Source organism: Eubalaena glacialis, chromosome 13, assembly GCF_028564815.1.
Source record: "Eubalaena glacialis isolate mEubGla1 chromosome 13, mEubGla1.1.hap2.+ XY, whole genome shotgun sequence".
NCBI classification, from domain to species: Eukaryota; Metazoa; Chordata; class Mammalia; order Artiodactyla; family Balaenidae; genus Eubalaena; species Eubalaena glacialis.
Window position 1 is genome coordinate 49,868,835 of NC_083728.1, and position 27,615 is coordinate 49,896,449.

A 27,615-nucleotide genomic window follows, 5' to 3' on the forward strand; every position below is an offset into this window, starting at 1 on the left:
ATAGCTACATGCAAGGTCTGATATGATGAAAAATTTCGTCTGGAGACACTCTTAACTTGGGAGGCACACCAGCTTGGGGTTTGGAAGCCTCCAGACCTGGGTCCTAGTGGGGCCCTTCATCTCCTCAGCCACTGACCTTCAGCTCAGACAGTCCCAGCCTCTGGGCTGCGTGACAGAGATGACAGGTACCTGCCTGTGGCTGCTGTGATGATGAAATCACTGGCTCCATGCCTGACACCCAGTAAGCTCTCCATCAACACAAGCCATTGTCATTACCGTAGCTCAAAATAGAGAGATGCTACATGTGGTATGCTTATCCCACCACGAACTCAACATAATTTTCAAGGCGAATCCAAGGACCTTGAGTGTGAAGATTCTGACCTCTCACCCCCAGCAGGGACCCCCTTCTCGGGCACCCTTGAATGCTGACATGTGTGAATGAAGAGCCGTCTTCTTTCAGGACATCTTTCCTCATCAGCAGCTTCCCTGTGAGTCTGAGCTCTGGCCTCTGGAGCCACACAGGCGGGGCCAGGCTCTGATAATCCTTACAGTATTTTTTGGGGGGGGAGGGCAGGCGGATTGCAGGATCCTAGTTCCCTGACCAGGGATCAGACCTGCGCCCTAGGCAGTGAAAGCGAGGAGTCCTAACCACTGGACCACCAGGGAACTTCCAACCCTTACAGTATTGAGGACGGCTGTCAGAACCCCACCCACCTAAAGCCTCTTTCCAGGCCTGTGATGTCATGATTTATAGTACGAAATATATGTTTGGTCTTCATTCCTGCTCCTGGCTCACAGCTCCCCGAACCCTTGGGATTTCCTAAGCATAAGAGCAATGGGAGCATCTTTTGTTGCATTTGGTCTTTTGTCCTCAGTCCTATTAGCCCTTTCAATCATACTTGAATTTGCATTAATGAGATGATTTTTGGAAAGCCTCTAGGTAACCACAGGGTGAGGGCTGGTTGCCAGGGGAACCAACCAAGTGATTAGAGGGCTCAGAGATTCCGCCTTTCCTAGGCCCAACCTCTGGGGTGGGGACAGGGGCTGGAGATCAATGACTTCATCAATCAAACCTACGTAATGAGGCCTCCATAAAAACCCCCAGAGTACAGGTTTCGGAGAGCTCCCAGGGTGGTGAGGTGTCAGGAGGGTGGTGCGCCCGGGGAGTGTGGGAGCTCCGCACCCTCCCAGATGCCTTCCCCTCGTGTCTCTTCCGCCTGCCTGTTGGTTTGTACCCTTTGTGATAAACTGGCAATAAAAACTAAACTGTTTCCCTAAATTCTGTGAGCCTCTCTAGCAAACTATAGAATCTCAGGAGGGGGTCATAGGAACCTCTGATTTACAGCTGGTCAGTCAGAAGCCCAGCTGACTACCTGGGCTTGAGAAGAGCCTCAGGAGGGCGGGCAGTCTTGCAGGACTGAGCCCTTAACCTGTGGGGTCTGACGCCGCCTCCAGGTAGATGGTGTCAGAACGGAGTTGAATGCTGCATACCTAGCTGGTGTCTGAGAATTGCCTGGTGGGAAAAGCCCCATACGTCTGGTCTCAGGGTGAAGCACTGAGAGCCTAGTGAGGGGTGACTGGAGGAGTAGAAGGAGAAAACAGAGTCTCCTCTACAAGGATGAACACTCCTCACATTTCACGGTCTCCAAACAAGTCATTTAAAAACAACTTAACCACAAATTGCACACCCAAGTGTGGCTTTTCACAGTTCTTACCTCGGGAGACTCTGTATCTATATTACTGACCTGTGATGATTCTGCACCCTTCTGAAAGTTCCCTTTGGGAATTGCCTCATGATTTTATTGCCATCCTTGATTTTATCCAAAAATGGTATTATCCCAGTTCAAATATCATATTTGCCTTCCAATGATTCTGAAATTGTTCTAAAAATCATATCCACCCCGAAACAATGATTTGCTGTGCCTGAGAGTATTCAAAAGCATGTGCGGGGGTTCTTAAAGTAATGTAAAAACTAAAGCTGTATTTTAAAAAAGCTGTTTTGTTAACTTTTAAAACTGTCTCATTGGGGAAGCCTTTCTAATTATGACACAAACCCCAGAATGCATCAAATAAGATAAATTGTATCAAACTGTAATAAATTAGATACATTTAGGAAATTCTCTGGTGGTCCAATGGTTAGGACTTGGCGCTTTCACTGCCAGGGCCTGAGTTGAAGCCCTGGTTGGGGAACTAAGATCCCACAAGCCTCACAGCACGGCCAAAAAAAAAAAAAACCCAAACAATTAGATATATTTAAATACATTAAAATAGTAAAATTGTGTATTGAAAAAATATTGTAAAGTCAAAAAGTAATAATAAAATGGGGGAAAATTTGCAACACATTCTACCACGATAGCTGATTTCCTTAATATATAAAAATCTCTTAAAATCAGTAAGAAAATTACCATAATCTTACAGAATAATTGGCAATGGACATGAACAGATGTTTCACAGAAAAGGAAATACTCAGACACACACACACAAGATAAATTAGATCAGTGCCTAGTAAAACTTTCAGTTCTCATTTTTTACCTGACAGAATGGCAGAGCAAACAGCTTGGCCATGGCTGTGTTGATGAGGGCTTGGGAAGCAGGCACCAGAGCTGCCAGTGGAGTTGTAGGGAAATCTGGCAAAGCAACCACAGTTTAAAATGTTCCTGCCCTGCATAGCAAAGCAAACCATCAACAAAACAAAGAGGCAGCCTACTGAAGGGGAGGAAATATTTACAAATCATATATCTGAAAAGGGGCTAATATCCAAATTACACAACAAACTCATACAACTCAATAGCAAAAAACAAAACAATCTGATTAAAAATGGGCAGAGGGGCTTCCCTGGTGGCGCAGTGGTTGAGAATCTGCCTGCCAATGCAGGGCACACGGGTTCGAGCCCTGGTCTGGGACGATCCCACATGCCGCGGAGCAACTGGGCCCATGAGCCACAACTACTGAGCCTGCGCGTCTGGAGCCTGTGCTCCGCAACAAGAGAGGCCGCGATAGTGAGAGGCCTGCGCACCGCGATGAAGAGTGGCCCCCGCTCGCCGCAACTAGAGAAAGCCCTCGCACAGAAACGAAGACCCAACACAGCCAAAAATAAATAAATAAATATATTAAAAAAAAAAAAAAAGGGCAGAGGATCTGAATAGACATTTTCCCAAAGAAGACATACAGATGGCCAACAGGTACATGAAAAGACACTCAGCACACTCATCATCAGGGAAATGCAAATCAAAACCACAATGAGATATCATCTCACACTTGTCAGAATGGCTATTATCAAAAAGACAAGAGAGAAGTGTTGGCAAGGAGGTGGAGAAAAGGGAACCTTTGTGCACTGTTGGTGGGAATATAAATTGCAGCAGCCACTGTGGAAAACGATATGGAGGTTCCTTAAAAAATAGAAAATAGAACTACCATATGATCTAGCAATCCTACTTCTGGGAATATAACCAAAGGAAATGGAATCACTAATTAGAAAAGATACATGCACCCCAATGTTCATAGCAGCATTATTTACAGTAGCCAAGATATGGAAGCAACCTAAGTGTCCATTGCTGGATGAATGGATGGAAAAATGTGAAATATTATTCAGCCATAAAAAAAGAATGAAATCTTGCCATTTGCGACAACATGGGTAGACCTAGAGGGCAGTATGCTAAGTGACATAAGTCAGACGGAGAAAGACAAATACTATATGATCACACATGTGGAATCTAGAAAACGGAAGTCATAGAAACAGAGATCAGACTGGTGGTTTCCAGAGGTAAGGCGTCGGGGGGTGGGTGAAATAGATCAAAAGGTACAGACTTCCAGTTATAAAATAAAAGCCCTGGGGATGTAACATACAGCATGGTGGCCATAGTTAATAATATTGTACTGTACATTTGAAAGTTGCTAAGAGAGTAGATATCACAAGAAAAAACATTCTGTAACTATGTACGGTGACAGATGTTAACTAGACTTATCAGTGATCACCTCACAACATATACAAATGTGGAATCATTATGTTGTACAGCTAAACTGATACAATGTTATATGTCAATTGTACCTCAATTAAGAAAAGAACAGTTCAAGACATGATGTCGTGTGCCTGGGGAATCCGTTCCCGTTCTGCATGAGGTGGCATGACAGCAGCAGGCAAACCCTTGAGGGTATTTCAAGTGAACTCCTTCCCGAAACTCCTCCAGGGGTCTCACAACTCTGTCTTCTGGAAAAGTGTTGCTTCTTAAAGGACCTTGCTCCCACCAGGGCCCCGATCTTCACAGGTGCTTGTCGCCTCCAGCAGTTCCCTAGATCAGCAAGGCTGCCCCTTCAACCACTCCATTTATATCACTCTTAAGACTCGTCCACCTCCTCCAGGAGGGCAGGGAAAATAGACCCCAACTCCACACAACACCCTCTCACAACTGGACCCCAGAAGTCAAGGCAGGGTCTCCCAGTGGGATGCCTCAGTGAGTCACCTAAGACACAGAGCTCCCGGCACATTTTCTATTTTCTCAAGATACTTAAACCCGTGAAGACAAAGGGGAAGTAGGTTGAACTATTCTGAGTATCGAGAGGGTACATTACATATTAGGGAGTAAAAATCAGTTTAATTCCATTATTTTCTAATTTATGTTGATCCAAGCCTCTCCACCATCTTTCAGCTTAAGCTGCAATTTAATTTAGATTTTAAATTCCTTATTAAAATACCCTTCTAAGAAGCACCCTAAAACAAAATAAAGCACGTTTCTGCAGTTGGGTCCGCAATGTCAGGCCAGCTCATGTACACGGGTGTGGGAGTGCAAACAGCTGGACACCGTGGGGTTGTCATCCAGACGGGGTGGCTGTTCTGAGGGCGGGAAGGTGGGGTGCGGGACACACGGTCAGGGCACGTGGGTGGGAGCCTCTTGCCCATGCATGTGCATCACTCACAACGTGTTAGGATGTGCACGTGTGGCTATTTTTAAAAAACAAGAGCCTACTTCATTATCACAAAGACACTCAGTGAATGACTTGCATATTCTGCTCAGCTCAAAAACATTCCATGACTTATTTGGGAATCTCTTGGGAAACGTCCAGTTGTTTATTTTTTCAGATGTGAGATCACCAACCTATAAACAGACCAAATCAATTTTCACTTCTGCCTTCATGCATTTTTGATTCCTTGCCTCTGGAGTCCATTAAGTATCTAAACTGTTAGGTATCATGGAAGGAAAGGGCTGGGAGGCCCACCAAGGCAGGGGTACTGGGTGGAGGGGAGCTGGTTTTCATGTCCTTGTCAAGTAGAGCCTGGAGCTTTAGTGCTGACGTGGCTTTCTGTCTGGGGGAAGCATCTTCCTGCTCTGTCTTTTCCTGCTGTGTCGCATGCAGACCTCTGCCCCCTACCCCAGTACTGACACTTCAGGCAAACCACCGGGCAGAGGACAGCTGGCTCCAGTTTCCAGTGTTTGCATCCTGGTGGCCTCCCTCCAGCCCTCTAGAGTTGGGGTTGTGGCGAAGCCCCAACCCAGACTGGGTCAGGACATCCAGGAGGGGGTGGAGACTCCCCGTGTGGCTGTCCTGCAGGCTCAGTGCTTCTCAGGTTTTACACTTGCATCCCTCTCCTGGCCCTGCCCACTCGGGGGTCAGGGCTCCGTCCCCACAGGCCTAACACGTGGGCTTATTCAGCAGTCACGTCACTCTGGACCCGCTGCAGCCCTGGGAGGGGTCTGTCCAGTCTTTGTCCGGCCCGTGACCCCCTTCCGACTGTCCTGGATTAAAGCCAGATCCTTGCCGAACACACTGCAACCTGGAGCGCGGCGCTTGCTCCAGACCCCACGGCCGCCGGAGGTGATGAGGCTGGATCCTCACCCGGCAGTGCCGCGAGTCACAGTCGAGGGGGCTCTGCCCTGCCAGACCCCAGAACAGCCTGGGCCTCCACAGGGCCAGTCCCGGACAGGGGATGCCAGGAGGGCCCGACGGGGGCTTCTGTGTGTCCTGCTGCTGTTGTCTCCCCAAGATGTACCGACAGGATTTAATCCTGCCATCACATGTCACCCACTTGGGCAGGTTTTTGTTTAAACTTTGGTGAACAGGGACCCCAGGTGCCCGACACCGGGGGTGGAGGGACACGGCTGGCGCTCACTGAGAGGAATCAAAGGAGCAGAAACCCTGGAAAACCCTTTATTTCAAGTGGAACCCATGAGGTTCAGCTTATTCCGTGAACTGTGCATATGCCACAGGAACGGCTGCGGGCCTGGGACACGTAGCATCCTGTGCCCAGCTCAGCCAGCATCCTGCGAGCCTGCGGGGACGGGCCGTGAGAGGGCGCATCTGGGGCTTCGGCCCGACTGACACCGCTTGGCTGCAAATGGCTCAGGGCAGCGATACATCCACTGGGCAGAACACAGCTGCTACACGAGCACTCAGCACCACACAGACATCACTCACAGACACAGATATCTCACAGCAGCTCACGCTCACGTTTAGACCGCTTCAAGAAGCCAGGGCACACGGGCCACAAAGAGGCATTTCCTCCAGCCCCTCTTACCAGTCTCAGCGCCAACCCGCCAGCTAACCCTGAGCCACCCGAGGACCCAAGGAAGCGGCTTCTGGATGATGTCACAGTCCACACCCACGCAGGAGATGCCTCGCCCGCCAGCCCAGGGGGCTCTCGCTGGGGGCAGTGGGACACAACAAGACTCCCGTCACAGGACGTGTGTCACAGCCGCCCCAGCCCTGCGATGGGACGGTGGGGACAGCAGCTGTGCCACCCTGGCCTCGGCCTGTGCCCTTTACCCTGTCTGGTCACTGCCCACCGGGAGCCAAGGCCTGGGCCGTGTTCCAGCACGTCCAGGGGCCGGTCTGTGAGGTCACGGGGAGGAGGGTCTCAGCCTGTGCCGTGACCCCCTCCCCGCACACTGGGGGTCCCAAAGGGGCCTATTCTCGCAGAGACAGTGCTTCTACGGGGATGGCCGGCAGCTGGGCTGCTACAAGGTGGGGCTCTTCTGTCGGCTCAGGGAGTCAATGTAATGAAAAGTGGCCCCCAGAGCCCAGCTGGTCTCCACGTTGTCAATCTTCCGGGTCAACTTGAAAAGACAAGGGGCGGGGGGGGTGGAAGGGAGCATGTGCGTGTGAAAGGCGGGCATGTGCTCGCGACGGGCGGGGGCTGGGGGCACCGGGGGAGTCCCCACCTTCAGCACTTTGTCCCCCGGGAAGCCGAGCCCGTGGAGCAGCGAGCTGACGTAGGTGAGATCCAGGCACAGGAAGGGGCTGCGCGGCGGCTGGGTCTCCGCCGTTCGGCACACTGCGGGGGAAAGGGCTCCTGGGTGGGGGAACGGGGGCAGCCGGACTCCACCCACCTGGGGCACCCACCCCGCCAGGCCCTGTGCCACCCGGGGCCTCACTGCTGGTCAGAGCACAGCACAGGCAGGGACTTGAGGCCAACCCGGTGCCCACTGCCCGCCTCCAGGCCCCATCCCTGCACCGTGACCCTGGACACTTCTCCTCGGCGTGGACCTGGGCCTTCTGGGGACTGGAATCACCCACCAAGCTGGCACAGACACCCCACCCCTGTTCACGACGGGGACGGCAAACCAACCCACAGCCTCTGCTCGGAACCTTTTCTGGCTGGTGTCTGAGAGACAAACCCAGAGGTGATGAGAACGATTTTAAAAAAACCTTTTTTCAGGGGAGGGTGAGAAGGTCTTTCTATGCAGAAACATACAGAGTTTAACCCCTTCGACCCGCAACTGGGAAAGGCAACCAAAGAGCAGAATCTACAAGCAGCCCATACACCCGGCCATGGAGGAGCGAGGGGAGTGGCGGCCACCGGCCACACCCCGGGGGACAGCTCTCCGTCCCCCATACTGGACTCTGCAGTGCAGGGGCCCCTGGCAGTTGTGAATCTGCTGGGACACTTTTGGGAGTTGAGGTCACTGGAGTCACAGAGAAAGAGTCAGAAAAAGTGAAATCAAGGGGGTCTGTTCCTCACGGCTCTGGGACTAAAAACCCTGCCTCCACCGCCCGGGCCACCCAGGGCGCGGTGGGCCTGCGCTCTGGGCTAGCTCAGCGGCCCCTACACACTCTCACGCCCCCAAAGCCTCGTCCGGTCGACAGTCAGGGGCCGACCGGGAGCTCTGGGGCCGGCGCCTACCTCACGCCCGGGCCAGCATCCTGCCTCCAGGCCACTCACCGTACTTGGCCGCAGTCTCGAAGTCTCCGACCACGAGGCTGCCTCCCTTCTCTGCATCTGTGGAGGAGACGGGGCACCCAGTCTGCACCAGTGCCGTGGAGCCGAGACGGCACTGAGGCCCCCGGGCATGCGCCTGGGGTACCCTGGGGGTGGGGGGTCAGATGCGGGCGGCCGCACGTCTGGGCATCGGTGTGCAGACGAGGGTGCCCTGGCTCCAGCTACGGGGAGCCTGCAGACCAGGCGGCGAGGGGCAGCTGCTGGGGTGCCCCAGAGGGAGGGGCCTGGGCCTAGGTGAGGGGTGAGAGGTCACCTTCCGCCTGGACCGGCTGGCTGCCGTCCACACTGGGCCCGACAGTGTAGCCCAGCGGGCCTCAGGGAGCCGGAACCTGACGGCTTCGGTCTCTCCAGGGCGGCTTTCTGTGGACATTCACGTTCTCACCCTTGCCACGGGCAACACGTTCTAATATCCTCAATCTATTTCATCAAAAGAGATGTCCGGTCACGACCCACTGAAGTGACCTCACAACCCTCTCGAGGGTTTCCAGTTGGTCTGACCAGCACCAGTCCCAGACTCACGATACCATCTTCTGTCCTGACAGCATTGTGGGCTGGGGAGGGGTCAGGGTGATACCCCCAGGCTCCTGAGGGCGATCTGAGGGGTGGGCTGAGTCCTCCTGCTGGCCTGGGTGCCAGCGGCTGACGGTTTAAGAATCACATAGGTGAAAGGAGAATAAACAGACAGCGAGGAAGCCTTCTGCACCGAGCGGCTCAGGGAACTGACTTATTTATAAAAAGGGGGCCTATTACTCTCTACTCAGTGACACGTCCCCCACCCTCCCTCTATTTCTATCACCCTGATGTGACTGACGGGCCCTCCGCCTGGGGACCCACACCCAAGTCCTTGCACAGCCCAACCGAGCCCCACCCTTACCTATGAGGCCCACATGTGCGGCGAGGTCATAATAGTAGGAAAAGGCATAAAAATCCACATCCTTCACTTCCTCCGTCCTGTGCACTTTGTTTCGGAGGATCTCGGACACTCGGCGGGCACACAGCTGGTAGAGGCTCCCCGCTGGGGCAAATGGAAAGCAGACTCAGCGGTCAGTGGGCTCTGGGCGCCTGACCACACAGCTCAGGGTGACTGCGACCTGGGGGTGCTCACCAGCAACTTTTCAGGGGCCACGTGCCGCGGCCAGCTCCAGGGGAGAAACTGTGAGCACAAAAGGTGGCCGGAGAGAGTGCGGCCCGACCCTGAAGGTCACGCGCCTCCAGCTGGGCACCTGCAGCTGCCGTGACGCAGCCCAGTGGGTCCACCCCACACTCACCCTGCCAGCCCTGTGCTGAGCTCAAGTGTGCACTGTCCCACCCCATCTCACCAGCCGCCTGGGTGGGGCCTGCACCTCCCTCCTGTCACAGATGAGGAGGCTGGGGCCTGCAGGCAGCTTGCCAAGCTCACAGGGCTGGTCACTGACTCCTTGCTCAGAAGGACAGCGACAACACAAGACTGGGTCAGTGGACATGGACGGCCCACAGCCCACACCTGGGCCCAGTTCTGATCTTGCCCCAGCCCTGCTCCACGTCTGACGGCAGCTCCATTTAGCTCTCCCAGGGCCCTGGGAGCTGCACCCTTGCACTTGGGACCTCATCTCCCTGCACTCTCCCTCGTCTGACCCGTCACACCACCTCTTCCATGCTCCTTAAACACAGCAGCCGCCTCTGGCCCTTTGCATATGCTGCTCCCTCGGCTTGGAGCTCACTTCCCATTTCTTCACGTCTTGTCTCAGGTATCACCCCATGAGGCCTTCCCTGGTCGTCTTTAGACCGCAATCCCCCCCTGGCACTCCCAGCCCCCTTCCGTTTATCACTGGATAGTAAGGAACATGCATTTGTTCTCCACCCTGGGTTCCTGGCACAGAGATTGTAAAGCCTCGTGAGACCCCGAGAGGTGAGAGTGACAGAGGCGTTTTGTGATTCATAATAAGCCCCTTTCAATCCTCCTGGGTTGTGCTAATGAGGTGACTCTTGGTGGGTCCCTCAACAGCTTCAGGATGGGAGCTGGTGATTAGAGGGCTGAAACTTTCAGCCCCACCCCCGAGGGAGTGGGCATGGGGCTGGGGATTAAGTCAGTCACCAGCAGCCACTGAGTTAATCAGTCCCTCTGCCATGAGCCTCGTAAAAACCCTACATGATGGGGCTCAGAGAGTTTCCGGGTTGGAGACACGTGGAGGTGCTGCTCCAGGGGAGAGGGTGCAGGGGGTGCTCCTGGGGGGAGGGGGTGCTCCTGGGGGGAGGGTGCTCCTGGGGAGAGGGGGGTGCTCCCAGGGAGGGGGCTCCCGGGGAGGGGGGCTCCCGGGAAGAGGGGGGCTCCGGGTGCCCTCCCCACACGCCTGCCTTGTGCCTCTCTCCCATTTCACTGTTGCTCAGCTGTGTCCTTGATAAGAAACCAGTGATAGGAACATGTTCCCTGAGTTCTGTGAGTGCTTCCAGCAAATTATCAAATGTGAGAAGGAGGCCGTGGGAACCCCTGATTTGTGGCTGGTCGGTCAGAAGAATGGGGGGCCCAGCACTTGCAAAGGTCGGGGGGGTCCTCATCTGATGGGGACTGCACTGACTACGGAAGTCAGTGTCGGAACGAAGTGAATCGCAGGACACCCTGCTGCTGCCAGAGAACTGGCCGCTGTGGGAAAAACCCCACACGTTTGGCGTCAGAAGTGCTGTGAGTAGCAACAGCCCTGTCACCAGAGGCAAACCTCATGCCCACGTGCCCAGCCTGGACACAATGTTTCAGCATCTCTTTTAGAAGAAACTCAAAGAGCACAGAGCCACGGGACCCCGTGGGTGAGACAGGCCTGGGGCTCTGCGGCCTCTCCCGCCCTCGCTGGAGCACAGGCGGCGGGTGTGGGAGGAGAAGCCATTTCCCGCAGAGCTGCCAGGCCCACAGCCGCGCCTGGCTGTCTGCTCGAAGCCGAGGGACGTCCAGATCCTCCCTCACTGGAGGCTTGCTGGGAAATGGGGTCCCTGGAAGAGCGGCAGACAAGGGAGCCCTGTGCAGGGACCCCGCAGGGGCCGGGGATTCCAGAACCGTGTCCGGCTTGCGGGCAAGTACACACTTGTCTGAGAAGGAGGCTGGACGGTCCCCCTGCTTCTCTGAGGTGTCCGGAGGGAAGGGGCTGCCGTCGACCCTCACGAGCCACCCACGGAGGATAAACGTGCCGTACCTGCCTCCTGTCCCGAAACCCTGTACGTTACTTCAGCGTGCTCCCACTCTCCTCTGAAACCGGGAGACAAACAAGGGCTGACCAACTCTGCTCCATCCTCAGCTGAAACAGAAAGAGACAGAGGCGGATGAAGAGCACTGACCGTGGTGGGGTGAGGGCACGCCTGGAGCTGAGACGGGGCCCGCTGAGGGGAGGCCGGCAGTACTGAGTGTCTCAGGTCAGCGCCGAGGGCCTCGGAGGGTCAAGGGAACACGCTTCCTTCTTGCCGCGGGATGGACTTGCGGAAGCGTCCCGAGTCAGCTTCGGGAGGCAGAAGCCCCAGCAGAGCCACTCCCAGCTCAGGGCCACAGAGGGGCTTCGGGGGTCCAGGCAACCCTCATGACGACCCCAGAGGCTCCCCATGGGGGCAGCCTCCAGGGCCCCAGGACGCCAGGCCTCGGGGACACGCCCGCTGGCGTCCTGCCGAGTGGGTCCCTGTCCCCGCCCGATTCTGGCCTGCGCCCGCCTGCACCAGCGGAACGTGCAGCACACAAGGCCGTGGGACTTCAGGAGGCTTTCCTTCCTCTGAGCCGCCAGGGAGAAGTGCAGGCTGCTCTGCAGGGTACAGGCCAGACATGTGCCCCAAATGCCACCTCACAGGACCCCGGGGACCCCAGCAGAGGGACCGCCGAGTGGATGCCTGTGCAATCCTGAGATAAGACGACTGCTGTTTGCAGCTACTCAGGGCAGTGGGTGGTCTGCTGAGTGACAACGGCTCACACGGCGGGAGACGCCTCCCTGGGGCAGCGAGGGGTCTGCACCCCTTCTGGCAGCTGTCATGGCCTCACATGAAGACACACGGCTCCCCGCCGCTCTGCCGGGTCGGGGTGCAGGAGGGACAGGACCCTGAGGCCGGCACAGACGGGCAAGTGGGTGCCTGCCATCCTCCACTGGCTAACAGGTGTTTTCTGGCCCAGAGCGTGGTCGTGGGTGTTTCTGAGATGCGGACGCGTTTTTGGTTTGCAACAAAGGGGCCACTGTTATGAGGTTAAACAGCAGGATTCGAAATAAAGGAGCTGAAGCAGGATGTGCGTGGAAAACAATTCCAGTGGAGCATTCCCGCTCTGTCAGAACGGCCAGGCCCTGGAAGAGGCAGCGGAAGTGCTGGGCCGGGGGTGTGTGTGGCCGAGAACACGCGTGGGCTTGCGCACGTCTGACTGAGGCCTTCGGGGGGACAGGCCAAGGCGGCGTCAAAGCAGGGCCCCCGCTCGCCTCGGGCATGTGGTCCCCTGAACGTCCCAGGGGCTCGAGCGCCCGCCAGCAACGCCTGGCTTGTCCCAAGCACATCAGGGCAGGATGGCATAGAGAGGGCCTGGGAACAGACGCAGGCTTCGTCCCCAAATGCCACGTCTGGAGGAAGGCAGAGCCCGTTCCAAGTCCCCTCGAGAGCAGAAGAACACAGGGGACGTTCTCAGGAGCCAGAACCGCCCCTGAAGCCCCCCTTGGAGCCCCTCCCATGCGCCCCGTGGTAAATCCTTACCAACAAGCCAACTCCGATCACACCCAGTTCCTTGGGTTCCTAAGAACCCCCTGCAACTCGGTGATTCAGAAACCGCTTCACTAGCATCTTTCTTTAAAAGTAACTGAGAAGGTCTTCAGGGGCCCACCAACAAGGTCTCGGGGGGGGCGCCCTCTGGGGCTCCTGAGTCCTGTTGGCCGGGAAGGCTCTGAACACTGTACCCCACTCACCAGGCTTTCCCTCCTCGCCGCCTAGAACCGCCAGCCGCGCCGACATCAGGCCGAGCCCCAGGTAGCTGCGGAGAGAGAACCCAGGTGAGTGGAGGCTGCCCTCAACTCCACCTGCAGCACGTTCACCAGCCTGGATCCAAAATGTGGGGGGCAGGAGGAAACTAGGGGCAAGGCAGCAGCTTCCTGCTTCTTCCAGGGGCTCCCTCAGTGGGGTTCAGGGCATCCAGCTCCTCAGCGCCAACAAGTGAAGGCTCTTACTTGGTGGGAGCTTGTCCAGGAGCTGTGGACACCGGCGAGGGCGACAGACAGGTCCCCACCTTTATGGTGTGGACGAGCCTCACGGAAAGAACCTATTAAAGGCGCCACGTGGCAAAAAAGACGGCCCAGAAAATTCCTGCACCATCTATGGACTCTTCCCCACTTTCCCATAAACCTCTTCCAAGGCAGAAGAGAATAAGTACAAAAGAAGAAATGTAATCTTACTACAGGTGAATTAAAAAAGGAGGGAGAAGGAAGAGGAGGAGGAAGAAGAGGAAGAAAGAAGGAGGGAGGGAGGGAGGGAGGAGGGAGGGAGGGAGGGAGGGAGGAGGGAGGAGGGAGAGGCTGCAGGGGGGTCCACAGCAGGGATTTTGGGACCGAGTCTATGGCCCAGCACCCTGGTCGCTCCCCAGCGGGAGGCGGAAGCTGGGGGAGGCCTGCAGTGCTAAGCTGAGCCACATGCCTGGACGGTGGACCTCTCCACCCTCAGTCCTGAAAACAAACCTGTAGGAGTAGAGCCTGTAGGTCCTATTAAACATCTGGAGGGACGTGAGGAAGCTGGGCGGGGAGGTCTGAAGGGTGCCCTGGGGAAGAACAAGGGTTAAAGCACCTTTCCTGCTGGCCTTTCTAGAAAATTGTCCCCCACTCCCTCAATTCATTTGAAAGAACAGGGATATGCACAGATGTATTCAATTAAATTAGCCTTTCATCAAATCACATGCTGTGAAACAGCTTGGAGCAAGCAGTGAAACACTTTGTCTTTCCTCTTTTTTTTTGGCTGCATCAAGAGGCATGTGGGATCCTAGTTCCCCGACCAGGGACTGAACCCACACCCCTTCCAGTAGAAGCATGGAGTCTTAACCACTGGACCGCCAGGGAAGTCCCGTATCTTTCCTCCCTGTGAGTGACATTTACCCATTCTGAGAAATACGGCCCAACCAGAAGAGCTATGCGTAAATTTAAGGCTATTCCATTAATGCTAAGTTTTCTTTTTATTTATTTATTTTTTTGGCCATGCCACGCGGCATGCGGGATCTTAGTTCCCCAACCAGGGATCGAATCCATGCCCCTTGCACTGGAAGCGTGGAGTCTTAACCACTGGGCCGCCAGGGAAGTCCCAAGGCTCTTCCATTAAAACTAAAAATAATAGTAATAATTTAAAAAGTGGCAGATGAGGAAGGTACTTTTTTAAAAACAGCACGCAGTCTCAACTGGAAACGTTTTCGTGTCCCTTAGAACAGCGGTCCCCAACCTTGTTGGCACCAGGGACTGGTTTCATGGAAGACAAGTTTTCCACGGACAGGGGAATGGTTCAGGCCGTAATGCGAGCTATGGTTCTGGCGGTAATGCGAGCGATGGGGAGCGTCAGATGAAGCTTCGCTTGCTGCCCGCTGCTCACCTCCTGCTGTGCAGCCGGGTCCTACCAGTCCGCAGCCTGGGGGTTGGGGACCCCTGCCTTAGAACATCCATCCTGAAAAAGCCTGCGGCTCTGTCACATCTGAGTCACACTTCGGCCCCTCCCTGGAAGCCCTTGCGGGGGCGGGGAAGAACCCACCCCACACCCTCTGCCCCAAGGTCTCCAGGTAGTATCTAGTTTATCACCCCACTGAAGACCAGATTTCTATTTTTTTTTTTTCCAGGCAGAGTTAAAATCAAACTAAGAAGCATTCACTGCAGGTGATCTGACCCTCAGGAGAGAAGCTGAGTGCACAGACCTCCCCCGGGGCTGAGGCTCCCCCACGGGGCAGGTAGCCTTGGGGGCGGCGGCGGGTTACCTCGAATCTCGGGAGGAAGGTGATCTGGGTGGACCCTCCGCCCAGATCCAGCATGCCCACGTTGCTCCTCCCGGGGGTCTTCAGACTGCCTGCAGCACCGGGAGTGAAATCCACACAGCAATGCCCATTAGTAAACAGACAGAACAGCAGAAAAGGGGAGGTTAGAAGCCAGGCCCTTCCGTGGAAAGAAGAACAAGACAGACAGAAGCTGTGGCCACTTGAACATGTCCATGTGTATTTGGGGGGCGTGAAGGACAGCTGCCCCGGTGGTGGCTTTCATCTGAACGAAGGACAACCTGTGCTCCTGGGGCCTGGGCTCCTGATCTGTCACCTGACATGGCTCCCCATCCCCGGGCGGCAACTCCTACAGGAAACTTCCTTCTTTCTCATCCATGTGTCAGACACACTGGTCTTGTCCATAATTACAACAAAGGGACAAAAATCCACATCCTGAATCTAAGAAAAATGACTCCTCGCCACCTGTTCCCTGTTCTACCTACAGCAAGATTTCAATTATAAGGTGATCAGCATTCGCGTCATGTTCAATATTGACTAGTGTGTCTCAGGGATTCTCTCAGGAACGAGGACGGTGGCCAGGGGACGCTGCCGTGGGAGCAGAGGCAGAGCTGAGCCTTTGGAGAAGGACCCCCTGCATCTCCAGCATTTGCATCTGCAAGCTCGGTGCCCGCCCCACCCATCCCAAAACCCTACTTCGGGTCAGCAACACGAAGGGGTTATTTTAGCGTGGAAATGAGGCCCCTGCTCTAAAGACCTGTGTCTGTGAACTGCTGGCTTTATGATGAAGGGAACCCACCTGTTAGGAAGTTCACGGTGATCCACGCGGAAACACCTGCAAGAGAGGGTCACAAACAGCATCTGAATCACCTGAGAGGCTGTAAACAGCAATGGGGACTCATGACAGCTTTCCGATTTCAGGAGCGCAAGGAGACCACTTCCTCACTATTCTCAGCCTCCAGATCAGCTACAGAAACGGGCATCACTCATAGGACCATCCAGCTGCTTCTGGCAGACTGCTCTAGAAGACACCACACTAAAAATCAGAGCGCTCAGCCAAATTGTCACATCTCTTGCTCCCACTCTTTATCAATTGCCTCTTTTTGGAAGAGGTGGGATAAGAAACAAATGTTCCCTTTCCCTCCACCCAAACAAACTCTTAAGGTCACGTTTAAAGTCAGGGGCTGCTAAGGAACCTTACGAAGTGACTCTCTCTTAGAATTAATGCAACAGCAACGTTCTAACGCATCAGCAACTGGGGATTCTCTCTAAATATTCTTAAAACAGAAAAGATGGGACTTCGCTGGTGGCACAGTGGTTAAGAATCCGCCTGCCAATGCAGGGGACACAGGTTCGAGCCCTGGTCCGGGAAGATCCCACATGCCATGGAGCAACTAAGCCTGTGTGCCACAACTACTGAGCCTGCACTATAGAGCCCGTGAGCCACAATTACTGAGCCCGTGTGCCACAACTACTGAGCCTGCGCATCACAACTACAGAAGCCTGTGCGCCTAGAGCCCATGCTCCACAACAAGAGAAGCCACCGCAGTGAGAAGCCCACGCACCGCAACGAAGAGTAGCCCCCCCTCACGGCAACTAGAGAAAGCCCACACGCAGCAAAGAAGACCCAACACAGCCAAATTAATTAATTAATTAAAAAATAAAACAGAAAAGATGATTTGTTTTCAGAAACGTGGTCTATGCCAGGCTTGGAGCCAGTCACGAGGAGAATCTGTCTCTACCACTGGCCCCAAGAATACAGTGCTCTGAGACGGTCAGACTGCGGACTGGGGTGGGACCGGCACTTTGGTGTCTGTGCCTCCAACCAGGGAAGGCTCCCAGCGCAATGCTGACAGCAGCCCTGCATGCAGCCCGCCTCGAGCGGCAGCCTCATGGCACATGGCGCTTCTGGCGACTACCTTCGTCCGTCCCGTTCATGATGGAAACACAGTCGTCCCCTACGAGGAATGGCGACGCCTCAAACACTTCTTTCACCTAAATGTAAAGAGAGACAAGCCTTTATCGTTTAGAATGTAAATTCACAGTCCCAATCGCTGCCCTGCTTTAGGACAGGACACGAAGGGTGGGAAGCCCCACAAGGCAGATCCCAGCCCTGGGCCGCCACGTGGCCTGGTGGGCACGTTCCTGGGAGACGACCTGGCACAGGGGAAGCGAAAGCGGTGAGCAACTGCGTTTGGCTTTATTTCCTTCTCCATTTTTTTTTTTTTTTTAGCAATATTGATACATAGAAACTTCAGTACATCTGCACTTGTGTCCCACAATCCAACTTGAGCATGTGAAGGTATTCAGTAGTTTTTATAAGGGACCTTGACAAACCTGCACAATCTGTCATTTAGCAGCTAACAGGTTCAGAAACAGTGCGGAGGAGGAGGGCTACTTTGCTGAGAACCCTTTCCCTGATTCCTGATGGTAAGAACCCTGCAAGCACATGCCAAAGACAGGCTCCAGAGCCGCCTGCGGGGAGGTGCAGGGCTTGGGCAGACACGAAGGGGCCTCCTCAGCAGTCACATCTGAGCATCAGACCAAGAGCGGAACCCGCACTTCCCACAAGGATGGCTGGCTTGAGCCGAAATGTCAAGAATTCAGGTCCCACGGCCTTAGACACTTGGCAAGTCCTTGGATGGAAGGAAGCCCTTCAAAAGCACAATATATTTTTAACACGAACTTGTTCTTTTTATAAAACAGATTCATTCTAGAAAACATGAATAGCTTTAAACATCCTGAGAAAGAAAGCATCATTCATCCACAACCCCTCCACCGAAGGCAACACTGCTAACATTTCGACATGTTCCCCTCCTTGGGGAGCTTCTCCGTGGCCTGTCTGCCTGCTTGGACGTGGGCTGATGTTCCATGTTTTCAGTTATCACAAGTCACCCGCCCCGGGGTAGCTGGATGAGCTCACCTTTCGCAGTAACTTCTGAGCCTTTTCTCCTGGTAACAGACGTAAACCAGCTGTGGCCTTGAGGACCAAGGGGGTGGCCTTCCAGAAGTCAAAGGGTATGTCCTGTTTAGCAATGTCCAGTAACTCCTGAATTCCTGGGGTGCTCTGTGAACATGGTGGGTAGAGCAGGGTTTGCGCTCAGCGTGCAGGGTCACAGGTGCTCCCCACCCTTTTGGTTTTATTAATTTATAAATATATTTTTTCTAATTTTCCAAATCAGCAGAAACAGAGACTCAAGAGGTGCAGGCAGGAGCGTGGGGCGGACCCTCGGCAGCGGAGCAGGCCAGGTTTTACGCGCCTGGCAGCCGGCACCCCACCAGCCCCGCCACCAGCCCCAGGCAGCCTCAGACAAGCTGCGACGCCCCTGGACACCATGAGTGAATTCTGGGGTCCCTCACGGCACTAAAACCCGTGAAGAGCTACACCGAGGAATCACTTCACCTGCCGGAATGCTGAGCTCTCCATGCTGGACCAGGGCCCGTGGGGGGCGGGCTGGGCAGGGTTGGGGACGACTGCCGTGAAGCCTCGCCGGGCGTGTGGAGGGTACGATGCTGGGGGGAGTTTAGCAATGTCTGTGGGGGACACGCGTGCCTCTCACTCAGAAACCCCCCAAGAGTTCACCAAGGCGACGCCCTCGCATGTGAGGGGAACGAAGTGCACACGAGGTGACACAGAGCAGCCTTTCCCAAACTGTGAGGAGCGAAGGGTGGGAGGTCACCTACAGGCCCTCCGGAGGGGCTGGCTCTCCAAGTGCAACGTGCACACGCACGGCAGGACAGAGCACTCTACTTCCTGACGGGGCACGATCTCCAGGGCACACTGCTCAGCCCCGGGAGCGAAGCGCATACAGTGTGAACGTGCTCCACTGTGCGTGTAAACAGAGGGGACGAGAACACAGAAGGACAGCGAGAAACCAGGGACACTGTCCTCCTGGAGGAAGTAGGAGGGGTTCGCTGTCCGCTGGGAAGCTGTACAAGTCACCCCACGTGAATGTGTGCTGCCTGGTTGAACAAGTAAGATTTAAAAAGCCCCATGAGGGGCTTCCCTGGGGGCGCAGTGGTTGGGAATCCGCCTGCCAAGGCAGGGGCCACGGGTTCAAGCCCTGGTCTGGGAGGATCCCACATGCCGCGGAGCCACAACTACTGAGCCTGTGCTCCAGAGCCCGCGCGCCACAACTACTGAGCCCACGCATCACAACTACTGAAGCCCGTGTGCCTAGAGCCCGTGCTCTGCAACCAGAAGCCACCGCAATGAGAAGGCCACGCCCCGCAACAAAGAGTAGCCCCCTCCCTCTGCAACTAGAGAAAGCGTACGTGCAGCAATGAAGACCCAATGCAGCCAAAAATAAATAAATATATAAATAGACAGATAAATAAATTTATAAAAATAAATAAATAAAAAGCCCCATGAGTTTATTCCAAGATATATCATTTAATCAGGTTTAACCTCTAGAGTCACTCATTTTGATTTCTGTTTTCAATTTGTTTCTTAACCAAGCTACAAGAAACCAAGGCCGTGACTTCACTGTCTGGTATCAGGATGCATCTGTGGCAAGAATGCCGCGTCAGCTTCTGATTTAAGACGTGCTGGGGCCAAAGGAACTGACAGCTGCATGAGGGGCTGCTTTCGGGAGCCCCCTGGGAACGCAGGTGCCCTGTGTTCGTGCAGCTCAGAAGTGTAAACGCCACCAACTTACCAAAGTCACCACTTGACAGTTCAGCTAAATTTCTTTTACACTTATTTGGTTTTGTGGATTTTGCATAATACATTTTTTTGACTTTAATTTTTTTAGTGAACATTTGTCATCTTCAATCAGAGAAACCGAAACAAAAAGCAGTTAAACTTTCAAATAATGCTTTTTCTAAGTTTGCAGCGTTTGTGCTTTTAAATCACACCGTGACTTCTGGGTGGCATGCGGGCCAGCTGGGGGATATATGTGGCGTGTGTGTGTGGTGTATATGTATGTGTGTGCTGTGCATGTGTGGTGTGTAGTGTGTGTGGTGTGGTGTGTATGTGGCGTGGCTGTGTATATACGTGTGGCTGTGTGTGTGTGTATATGTGTGTGATGTATGTGGTGTATGTGTGTGCGCTATGTATGTGGTGTGGTGTGTGTGTATGTGGTGTGGTTGTGCGTGTGGTGTGTATGTGTATATATGTGCAGTGTGGCTGGTGTGGTGTGTAGTGTATGTGGGGTGGTGGTGGGACCTCCTGTGGGTACCAGTGTCCTCCATAGACTGTCCTACGCAGTGAAATGTCCCAGGTCAGCACAGCAGAGACGCTGCTCTGGGAGGATGGCTCTGCATCTGAGAGAAAGAGAGTCACTTTAACAAATCGACAGGAGGCAAATTTGATGAGCAAAGAGAGATGAGAGAACACCGTTACCTTATCAACGTCGTCAGCATAAGCAGAAAGACCTGGCTTCAGTGCTTTGAAGGTTTCATGGGTCAAGGTGGGAGTTTCTAAAGGAAAATCATGTTTTAAAAAAGGTACAAGTGTGAATACAAACACAAATACATGAACCTATACAACTATGATGAGCCACACTTTCAAGGCAGACTTCTGAAAACAGACCTTCACTCTTTCTCATCTAAACTCTGCCTCTTTAGTTTGGCTACACGATGAATATTATACTTAATGTTTTGGCCAGAACTTTTCCTATTTAAAAAAAAAAACAACTTTATTGAGGTATAATTTACATATCAAAAACTACCCATTTAAAATGTTAAATTTTAACATAGTTAATTCTTGCTGATTCAACAAATAGAGAAGCAGGGGATTCCCTGGTGGTCCCGCGGTTAGGACTCTGTGCTTCCACTGCAGGGGGCATGGTTTGATTCCTGGCTGGGAATTAAGATCCTGCATGCAGCAGCGTGGCCAAAGAAACAAACAAACAAAAAAAGAAACAAACAAAAACCCAACAGAGGAGCAGGGCAAATGATTCCAAACTGCAAACGTGAAAATCATTTTCTTAATTCTAGATAGGACGCATTATACATTCTAAAGAATATTTCATTCTTTTTTTTTTAAAAAAAAGAATATTTCAGTCTTCTTTTTAAAAATTGAGTGTTTTAGATTATTAGGGGCCCAGACTCATGTGCTTACAGCAAGGGAGAGTATTCCCAGGCACACCGAGGCCAAGGGGTGCTGTCCGAATGCAGACACAAAGACCAAGGAGGAAAAATCAGCGACAAACTTTCTGTAAGGAGGTCTCTCCAAAGAAAACACGCCGGTACATGGCTACTGAAGGATTACATGCCAACACACGTTGCCTTAAACTTAGCTTCAAAACCAATTTTGGAGGTAGGTTAAGTCCAGCATATAAATATTTAACTCTTGTAACAAGTTTAAAAATAAAGCAGATGAAAAGTAGATAAACGTGCCATGAGAGGTTTGAAGAGACCTACTGAAGGCATCCGGAGCCACCAGTTCAGTTAAACGCCCAGAAGGGTCAGCGCCGAAGCAGAAGGGAGGGACCCCAGCTGTGAGCACCGACCCACAAGGGGTGGAGGGGGGACTGGGCGGCGCTGGGGGTCTCCCCACGGGAGAAGCCCACTGGTGAAGATGCCCAAACTCCACCCTCACTCCTCCCCAGCCCCGACCTGGGAAGCCAGGCCTGCAGGCTCTGGTCCCAGCTTTACTCTCACTGAGGCCACTGCCATCTGTCACCCCTTGTTGCCTGGCCCCACTGGGCAGTTCCGTGTTGGCCTGGGCTCCGGGTCTTTGCTCACGTACCTGACTTTCCTGGACTCTCGGCTCCCACTGGTCTGAACCTGGGGCTACTTCCTTCCTTAAACTCACCCCATGTGACCTCTGGCCTAAGTCATGGTCCTAGCCACCCAACCTGCCCGGGACACTGGGAGGGGACAGGCCACCCCAACGCCCTCTGGGATCTCAGCTGCCCTTAGGTGGTCACCAGATGCCAGAGCGAATGAGGACATCTGGGACTCCTGGGAAATGGCACTGTCGACAGGCTCCCCAGGGAGTCCCAGGCCGGGGGTCCAGCCCACCCTGAGGGCCCATGCTTTGCTGTGAGACGGAGGCCAGGGGAGCGCGGCCAGGGCTTACTACCCGGTACCTCCAGGCTGCCGGCTGAACTGGAAGACGTGCACTCGGGTGCCAGTGCTCCCCGCGTCGAACATGATGCCGTAGAAGAGCTCAGGCCCGCGGGCAGCTGTCCCCGGGGGACTGCGGGACTGCTGTCCCCTCCGGGCCCCCGTGGCCACCTCGGGGATGCCGAGGAAGGCCTGGGTGGCGGAGGCCCAGTGCCACTTGATGTAGGCGACGTAGATGAACAGGCACACGAACAGCCCCAGCGGGTACGCCACCTTCGTCATCCTCAGGTTCCCATTGTTTGGTATTTTTCTCATTTCCTTGTCTGCTGAGGACTGTGCCACAGTGGTTGGTGGAACTGGAGGAGAGGCAGGAAAAACCCGTTAGGTTGCGAGGTTCTAGGGCAAGTCAGAAATCCCTGCGCTCAGGGACAAAAAATTCCTTCAACCAGAACTTTTTCCACAGGTCTGCATTTTTCCTGTGGAGTCAGAAGTTTCATTTGATCCTCAGAATGATTCTGGAAGGTGGGATCCCCATTTTGCAGAAGAAGAACTGAGGTTCGTAGAGACTAGACAACCTGTCCAAGGCTGCCGGTCCTGCAGGTGCTGACCTGGGCCACAGCCCCACAGCCCGAGGATCCCCTCTAGGTGCTAGCCCAGGCAAACGGCTCTAAACTCGCTGCTATTTTAAAAGCCACGTGGGCATGGTGTCCCCAGACCTTTCAAGGTAACAGAGATGTATATGCAGTCCATTCTCTCCACTCGCACTTTTTCTCCCACGGTGGTAACTTACTTTTAAAGGTTTAAAATCCTGTCCCTTGGGGACTGCAGAGCCACAGACAGATCAGAGAAATGGCTCATTCTCCTGGGAGTTTCACAACAGCTACCTCTTGTCATTCATATACATGTTCCTGCCGAGAAGGAAATAATGCCCATGTGCTTTCAAAGCCCAGAGCAAAATAAATCAATTCAGCACCCTTAGTTTTGGTTCAATGCACCCCAAAATGGAGGCACTTGCTCAGCGGAGGCACCGGGTGGGAACCCGAGACTTCAGAGGATGAGAAGCGAGGCACCTGGTTCTCGGGGCTCCCCCTACCCTTGGGGACGTCCACCATCTGTCCACCCTGGCTGTCAGTGTGGGAGGTGGAGTGGACGCCCTGGGGGGAGGGAGACAGGCACGTGCCGGGTGGGAAGCAGGGCGAGTGCCTGTGGACCAGAGCCCTGGGGGTGTGTGGGCCGTGCTCAGGACACAGTGATGGTGGCGGGGGAGGAGGGCTGGAGGACAGCGTAAAGGCCCTCACAGGGGAGGGGGAGCGGGGGCCAGGCCTAGAAGCGCAGGGGGCAGCCTGTGGTGGTCTCACACCAACCCCAGGCTGTCTGGGGGTAGGAGAGACGGAACAGTGGCCCTTGGGGGGAATCCAGCCCTACAGCCACACCTGGATGCCCGTGGCCCCTGGAGCACTGTCGAAACCTTGGGCCAGCCCTGTGCCCCTGCCAGGGGAGAGGCCCGCCCAGAGGCCCACCATCCAAGCTGGGACGGGGCCGGGGGGGCAAAACAATGCACCCCTCCCTGAGCACAAGGGGCCTCAGGGAAGGCTCTCTCAGCAGCTCCCTCCCCAAGACTCACCCTCCCCAGCCCCAGCTCCGGCCTCACTTCACTCTCAGAATAATGTCATACCCCTGCCCAGGCCTGGCCCCCGTCGGCCTCTGCGCTTAGTCTCTACCTCTCTTGCCCCTGCTCAGGTGGGCCAACCTGGTCCTCATCCCTAAGCCTCGGCTGACAAGCTGTCATCCCCACCTTCCCTGACCACCTCCACCCACTATGTGCTCCGTGACTCCCTGCCCCCTCCTGACCAAGCACCACCATTATCTGTGATGACGATGAGTCTGTGGGATTTCTTCCTGAAGGTCTGTGTCCCCTCGAGGCCATCAGCCCCCAAGCGCAGGGACTTAGCCTGTCTTGTGCTGCTACAGCAGTCTGGAACACAGGCCTTTATCTAGGACAGCCTTAAATATTCTTTTTTTTTTTTTTTTTTTTTTAAGCATCCTATTTCTTTGGTCCTTTATCCACACCCCTGCAAAACCTACCCAAGATGCTATGCTCACTGCCGCTCTGAACCCTGCAGCCGGAGGCTTTGTGTTCCTTGGTGCTCTCCACTCTCATTCCCTGAGTAAGCTGCATGTGGAGTTGTTCATTTGTGTCTCCCTTCCCTCTGGTGAGATGGTGCCTCTCTGGAAGCAGGGACCAGCCCAGTCATCCTGACCGCCCACCCATGACACAAGGCCAGAGCCCAGCAGCTGCTCAGCCATCACTTGCTGGTGAAGAAAGCGAGCTGATGACGTAGCAATTCACCAAGAGGCATGGATGATGCTTCAGGACCCATGTGATGGCCATGTGGGATGGGGCAGGAGACAGCAGTGACCAGGTTTTCTACATGTCGAGTTTGAAATGACAGCAGGACATCAGTCAGAAACAGAACTGAGCCTTGTGAAAGATGACAGGTTTGGGGTTGGCGCTTGAGGAAGCCATCCCCAGGCAGCCAGCTCTCACCCAGCAACAGGCCCTGTCAGAGGTCTCCTTTGGTTAGGTTATAGTAATGCAAAGTTTCCCACTGCTAAGTGATCATTTAACAAAAAAGTATTTCTCAAAAAAGTTCTAAAGCTACTATTTCCAAGGATGATTAGTGAGGACACAAAAACAATACCAACATCTTACAACTCTGAAAGCGTTTTATAAAATCTTTTTACATAGTCAAATTTTATCATGTCCTATGTTAGTCTAAGAAGCATAACATACATGATCAGACTAACAGGTAGTATATTAAATTTCGAGGCAAAGGTTGCTCTTAATTAAATTTGTCTACCCATTTAAAAAATACCCCTTTAAATATGCTAGATCCTGTTACCAGAGGCCCACAGGCTGGCACTTATATACCACACGATATATGATGACTTACTTCCATACAACAGGACACAGGACCAAGGCCCGGGAATGTCTATAAACGGACTTGCCTGGGATCACACAGCTGGCAGGCAGCAAGGCAGAGGAGTTTCTGGCTTCTGTCTCCAAATCAAATGTGCTTCATCACTTCACTTTCCTTATTCATATAAGACTACTTCAGACGACCAAAAAACACTCATGTGAAATTACATACACATAATCATTCAAGTTACACACCAAGTTCAGGGTGACATAAACAGAGACCAAACAGAACATAACTCTGAGGGGGCACAGAGCCAGGAACAGCCTGGCCCACAATCACCTCCATGGCCCTGAGGCCCGAGCCTAAAAGCCAGTTTCATTCCATGGGGTAAGGTGCTTGTCCAGAGCTAAGGAGGGGCAAATCACATTTCTGTGACACCACTAACACCACAGTGGCCCTCCCCAGAGGATCACCAAGGAAAACAATTTTAGATGAGTTTTGTTCCTTAAAGGAGAGTCTAGAACAAAGCTGTAAGGAAAGGTAAGCCTGGAGGGAATGAGGAGTAGGCTGGGGGGTGGGGCAGGATGTAGGTGCACAAAGGCAAACAGAGGTTTGGCTGAGCTAACCTTGCTCTCAGCGGGCTCCTGGGGCGGGGGTGCCTCCCTCTGTCAGGGGGAGGCGGGGTCAGAGAGGAGAATCTCGGTGTGGGGCTGTGGCAGTGATGTCCGGACGGGGCCCGCCCCATCGCCCGACTAGCTTTCCAGGAGCTGGGGACGGCAGCTCGGCTCTCGAAATACAAGTTCTATCCCAAGGTTAAAATACCCAAAACAGCCGTGCGTGCAAATGACTGCCGCACATGCTTAAAACCTATACAAAATTAAAGCACATGAACAAATACTAAGTCTCCTGGTAGGTTTAAACGGGCTTTTCTCCCCTGCCTGTCCTGCCCCTGTTGGATCTCCTGCGCCCGGCACAGAGCTGGGAGCGGGTCAGCAGACCCCGGCTGAATGAATGAAGACATCAGGGCTACAGGCTCCCTGGGGGTGGAGACTCCGACTGTCTTGCCCACCCGGTGCCAAAACACCGACCGCGCCCCTCACTGGTCAGCGGAGTCCTGGCTGTCAGTGACCCTGAGGCCGCCTCCAGGCGCTGCCGCTTAAGACCGGGGAGTCTGCGCCCCGGAGGCCCCCGGCCCTGCTCCGCCCCGGCCCTTCTCCAGGGCGCAGCGCACCGTGCCCGGGGGTGCCCACGTGCATAGATATCCCGGGCCCTGCGGAACCCGCCGCTTACCCTGCAGGGCCCTGTGCCCCACCCACGGAGCGAGGTGCCAGTCCCCGGGGAGTGCTCGGACCACGGAGATCGCTTCCCAGCGCTCCCGCCCCACCGGCTTCAGCGTGGCCTCCACCCCCGGGCTGCGGGAGGAGGATCTAGAGGCGGGGCCCCGCCCACGTGCACCGCGCGTCAGCCCAGTGCGCAGGCGCGGTGGTGCGGCCCACTGCACAGGCGCCGTGGCTCCTCCCGCCCGGGTCCGCAGGCGGTTCCCTCTAGCCTGGAGCGTGGAACCTGGAGCTTGGCCGGTGTTGTGCGGGGAGCGGGGTCTCGGCCGTGTGGCCCCCGCTCCTGGCCCCGCTTATAGGGTCCCCCGCGGCACGGCGGAGAGGGCCTTCGTCGTGCCTGGCCGAGGAGTCAGCCCTGCAACCTCACAACCTTGACCTTGACCAGCTGTGGAAATTTTGGTTTTCCTTGGGCTCCCCCCCCGCCCCCCCACCTAAAGTCCCTCCTTTCCCTTAAGGTAACGCACGATAGAAAATGCCATCACAACAGGACAGGCAGTGCCACCAAGCCCCTCCTGTTCCTGACCCCCATTTTCTTGTCTCTTCCCGGAGGCCGCCAAGGTTGCCGGCTCCTGCCTGGGTCAGTCGTCCATGCGGCCCCGTTTACTCAGGGTCCTGCTGCCAGGGCAGCCCACGTGTCCCCTCGGTCAGTCTCCTCTCCTCACCAGAAGACAGCCCGGCTTCCAGCTTCCCTTGCTGTGGGTGTGCGCACGTGACGGCGTCTGGCCAATGGGGTGTGGGTGCGCCCCTTCCAGGCCTGGCCCTCGGAGAACCTTGGTGGTTCTTGAACCCCTACCCGCCCCTCCCCGTGGCCTGAGTTTGTTGTTGAGTCATGGACACTTGAGAGTGAGTAGGTGCTGACAGGTGGGATGTAGGGACAAAGTACTAGGCCAGGACTGGGCGAGGCGAGCGAGCGTGTCATCACTGCCAGCACCTGGTGGGACTCTGGCCTCGTTTATCAGGTTGTTTGGTGAACACTGGCTCTGTTTGGTCAGCTCCACCTTGGGCCCACAGTGCTACCGCTTCCTTATTCTGGGTGACTGAACTTTAGCCCACTCACAAGGAATGAGCCCAAGCCAGTTAAGCTCCCATCACCTTTTACCCTGGCCTCCATCTGATGTGAAAACTGGAAGAGTGCCTTTTGCTGATGCAGACGGTTAAAGGTCGAGACCCTCCTCCCCAGCAGATTAAAAACCT

At 54.5% G+C, this 27,615-nt stretch overlaps 1 protein-coding gene across 3 annotated transcripts; it reads right to left on the reverse strand.

Annotated features, from left to right (window-relative positions):
- Positions 1 to 6,216: 6,216 nt before the first annotated feature.
- ENTPD6 (ectonucleoside triphosphate diphosphohydrolase 6) lies at positions 6,217 to 26,491 on the reverse strand. 3 transcript variants are annotated; one of them, XM_061207787.1, is made up of 14 exons: positions 22,954 to 23,031; positions 22,187 to 22,519; positions 20,494 to 20,570; positions 18,073 to 18,216; positions 17,069 to 17,144; positions 15,949 to 15,984; positions 15,135 to 15,223; positions 13,864 to 13,943; positions 13,102 to 13,166; positions 11,374 to 11,475; positions 9,087 to 9,227; positions 8,156 to 8,212; positions 7,155 to 7,267; positions 6,217 to 7,049 (listed from the first exon to the last, which is right to left on the reverse strand). In XM_061207787.1, the coding sequence occupies exons 2-14, from the start codon at positions 22,476 to 22,478 to the stop codon at positions 6,951 to 6,953; spliced, it is 1,371 nt and encodes a 456-aa protein (XP_061063770.1). In that variant the 5' UTR covers positions 22,479 to 22,519; positions 22,954 to 23,031; the 3' UTR covers positions 6,217 to 6,950. The 3 variants fall into 3 exon arrangements, with proteins under 3 accessions (XP_061063770.1, XP_061063769.1, XP_061063768.1); XM_061207786.1 differs by lacking the exon at positions 22,954 to 23,031 and adding an exon at positions 26,375 to 26,491 and having other exon boundaries at positions 6,217 to 7,267; XM_061207785.1 differs by having other exon boundaries at positions 6,217 to 7,267.
- Positions 26,492 to 27,615: the final 1,124 nt, after the last annotated feature.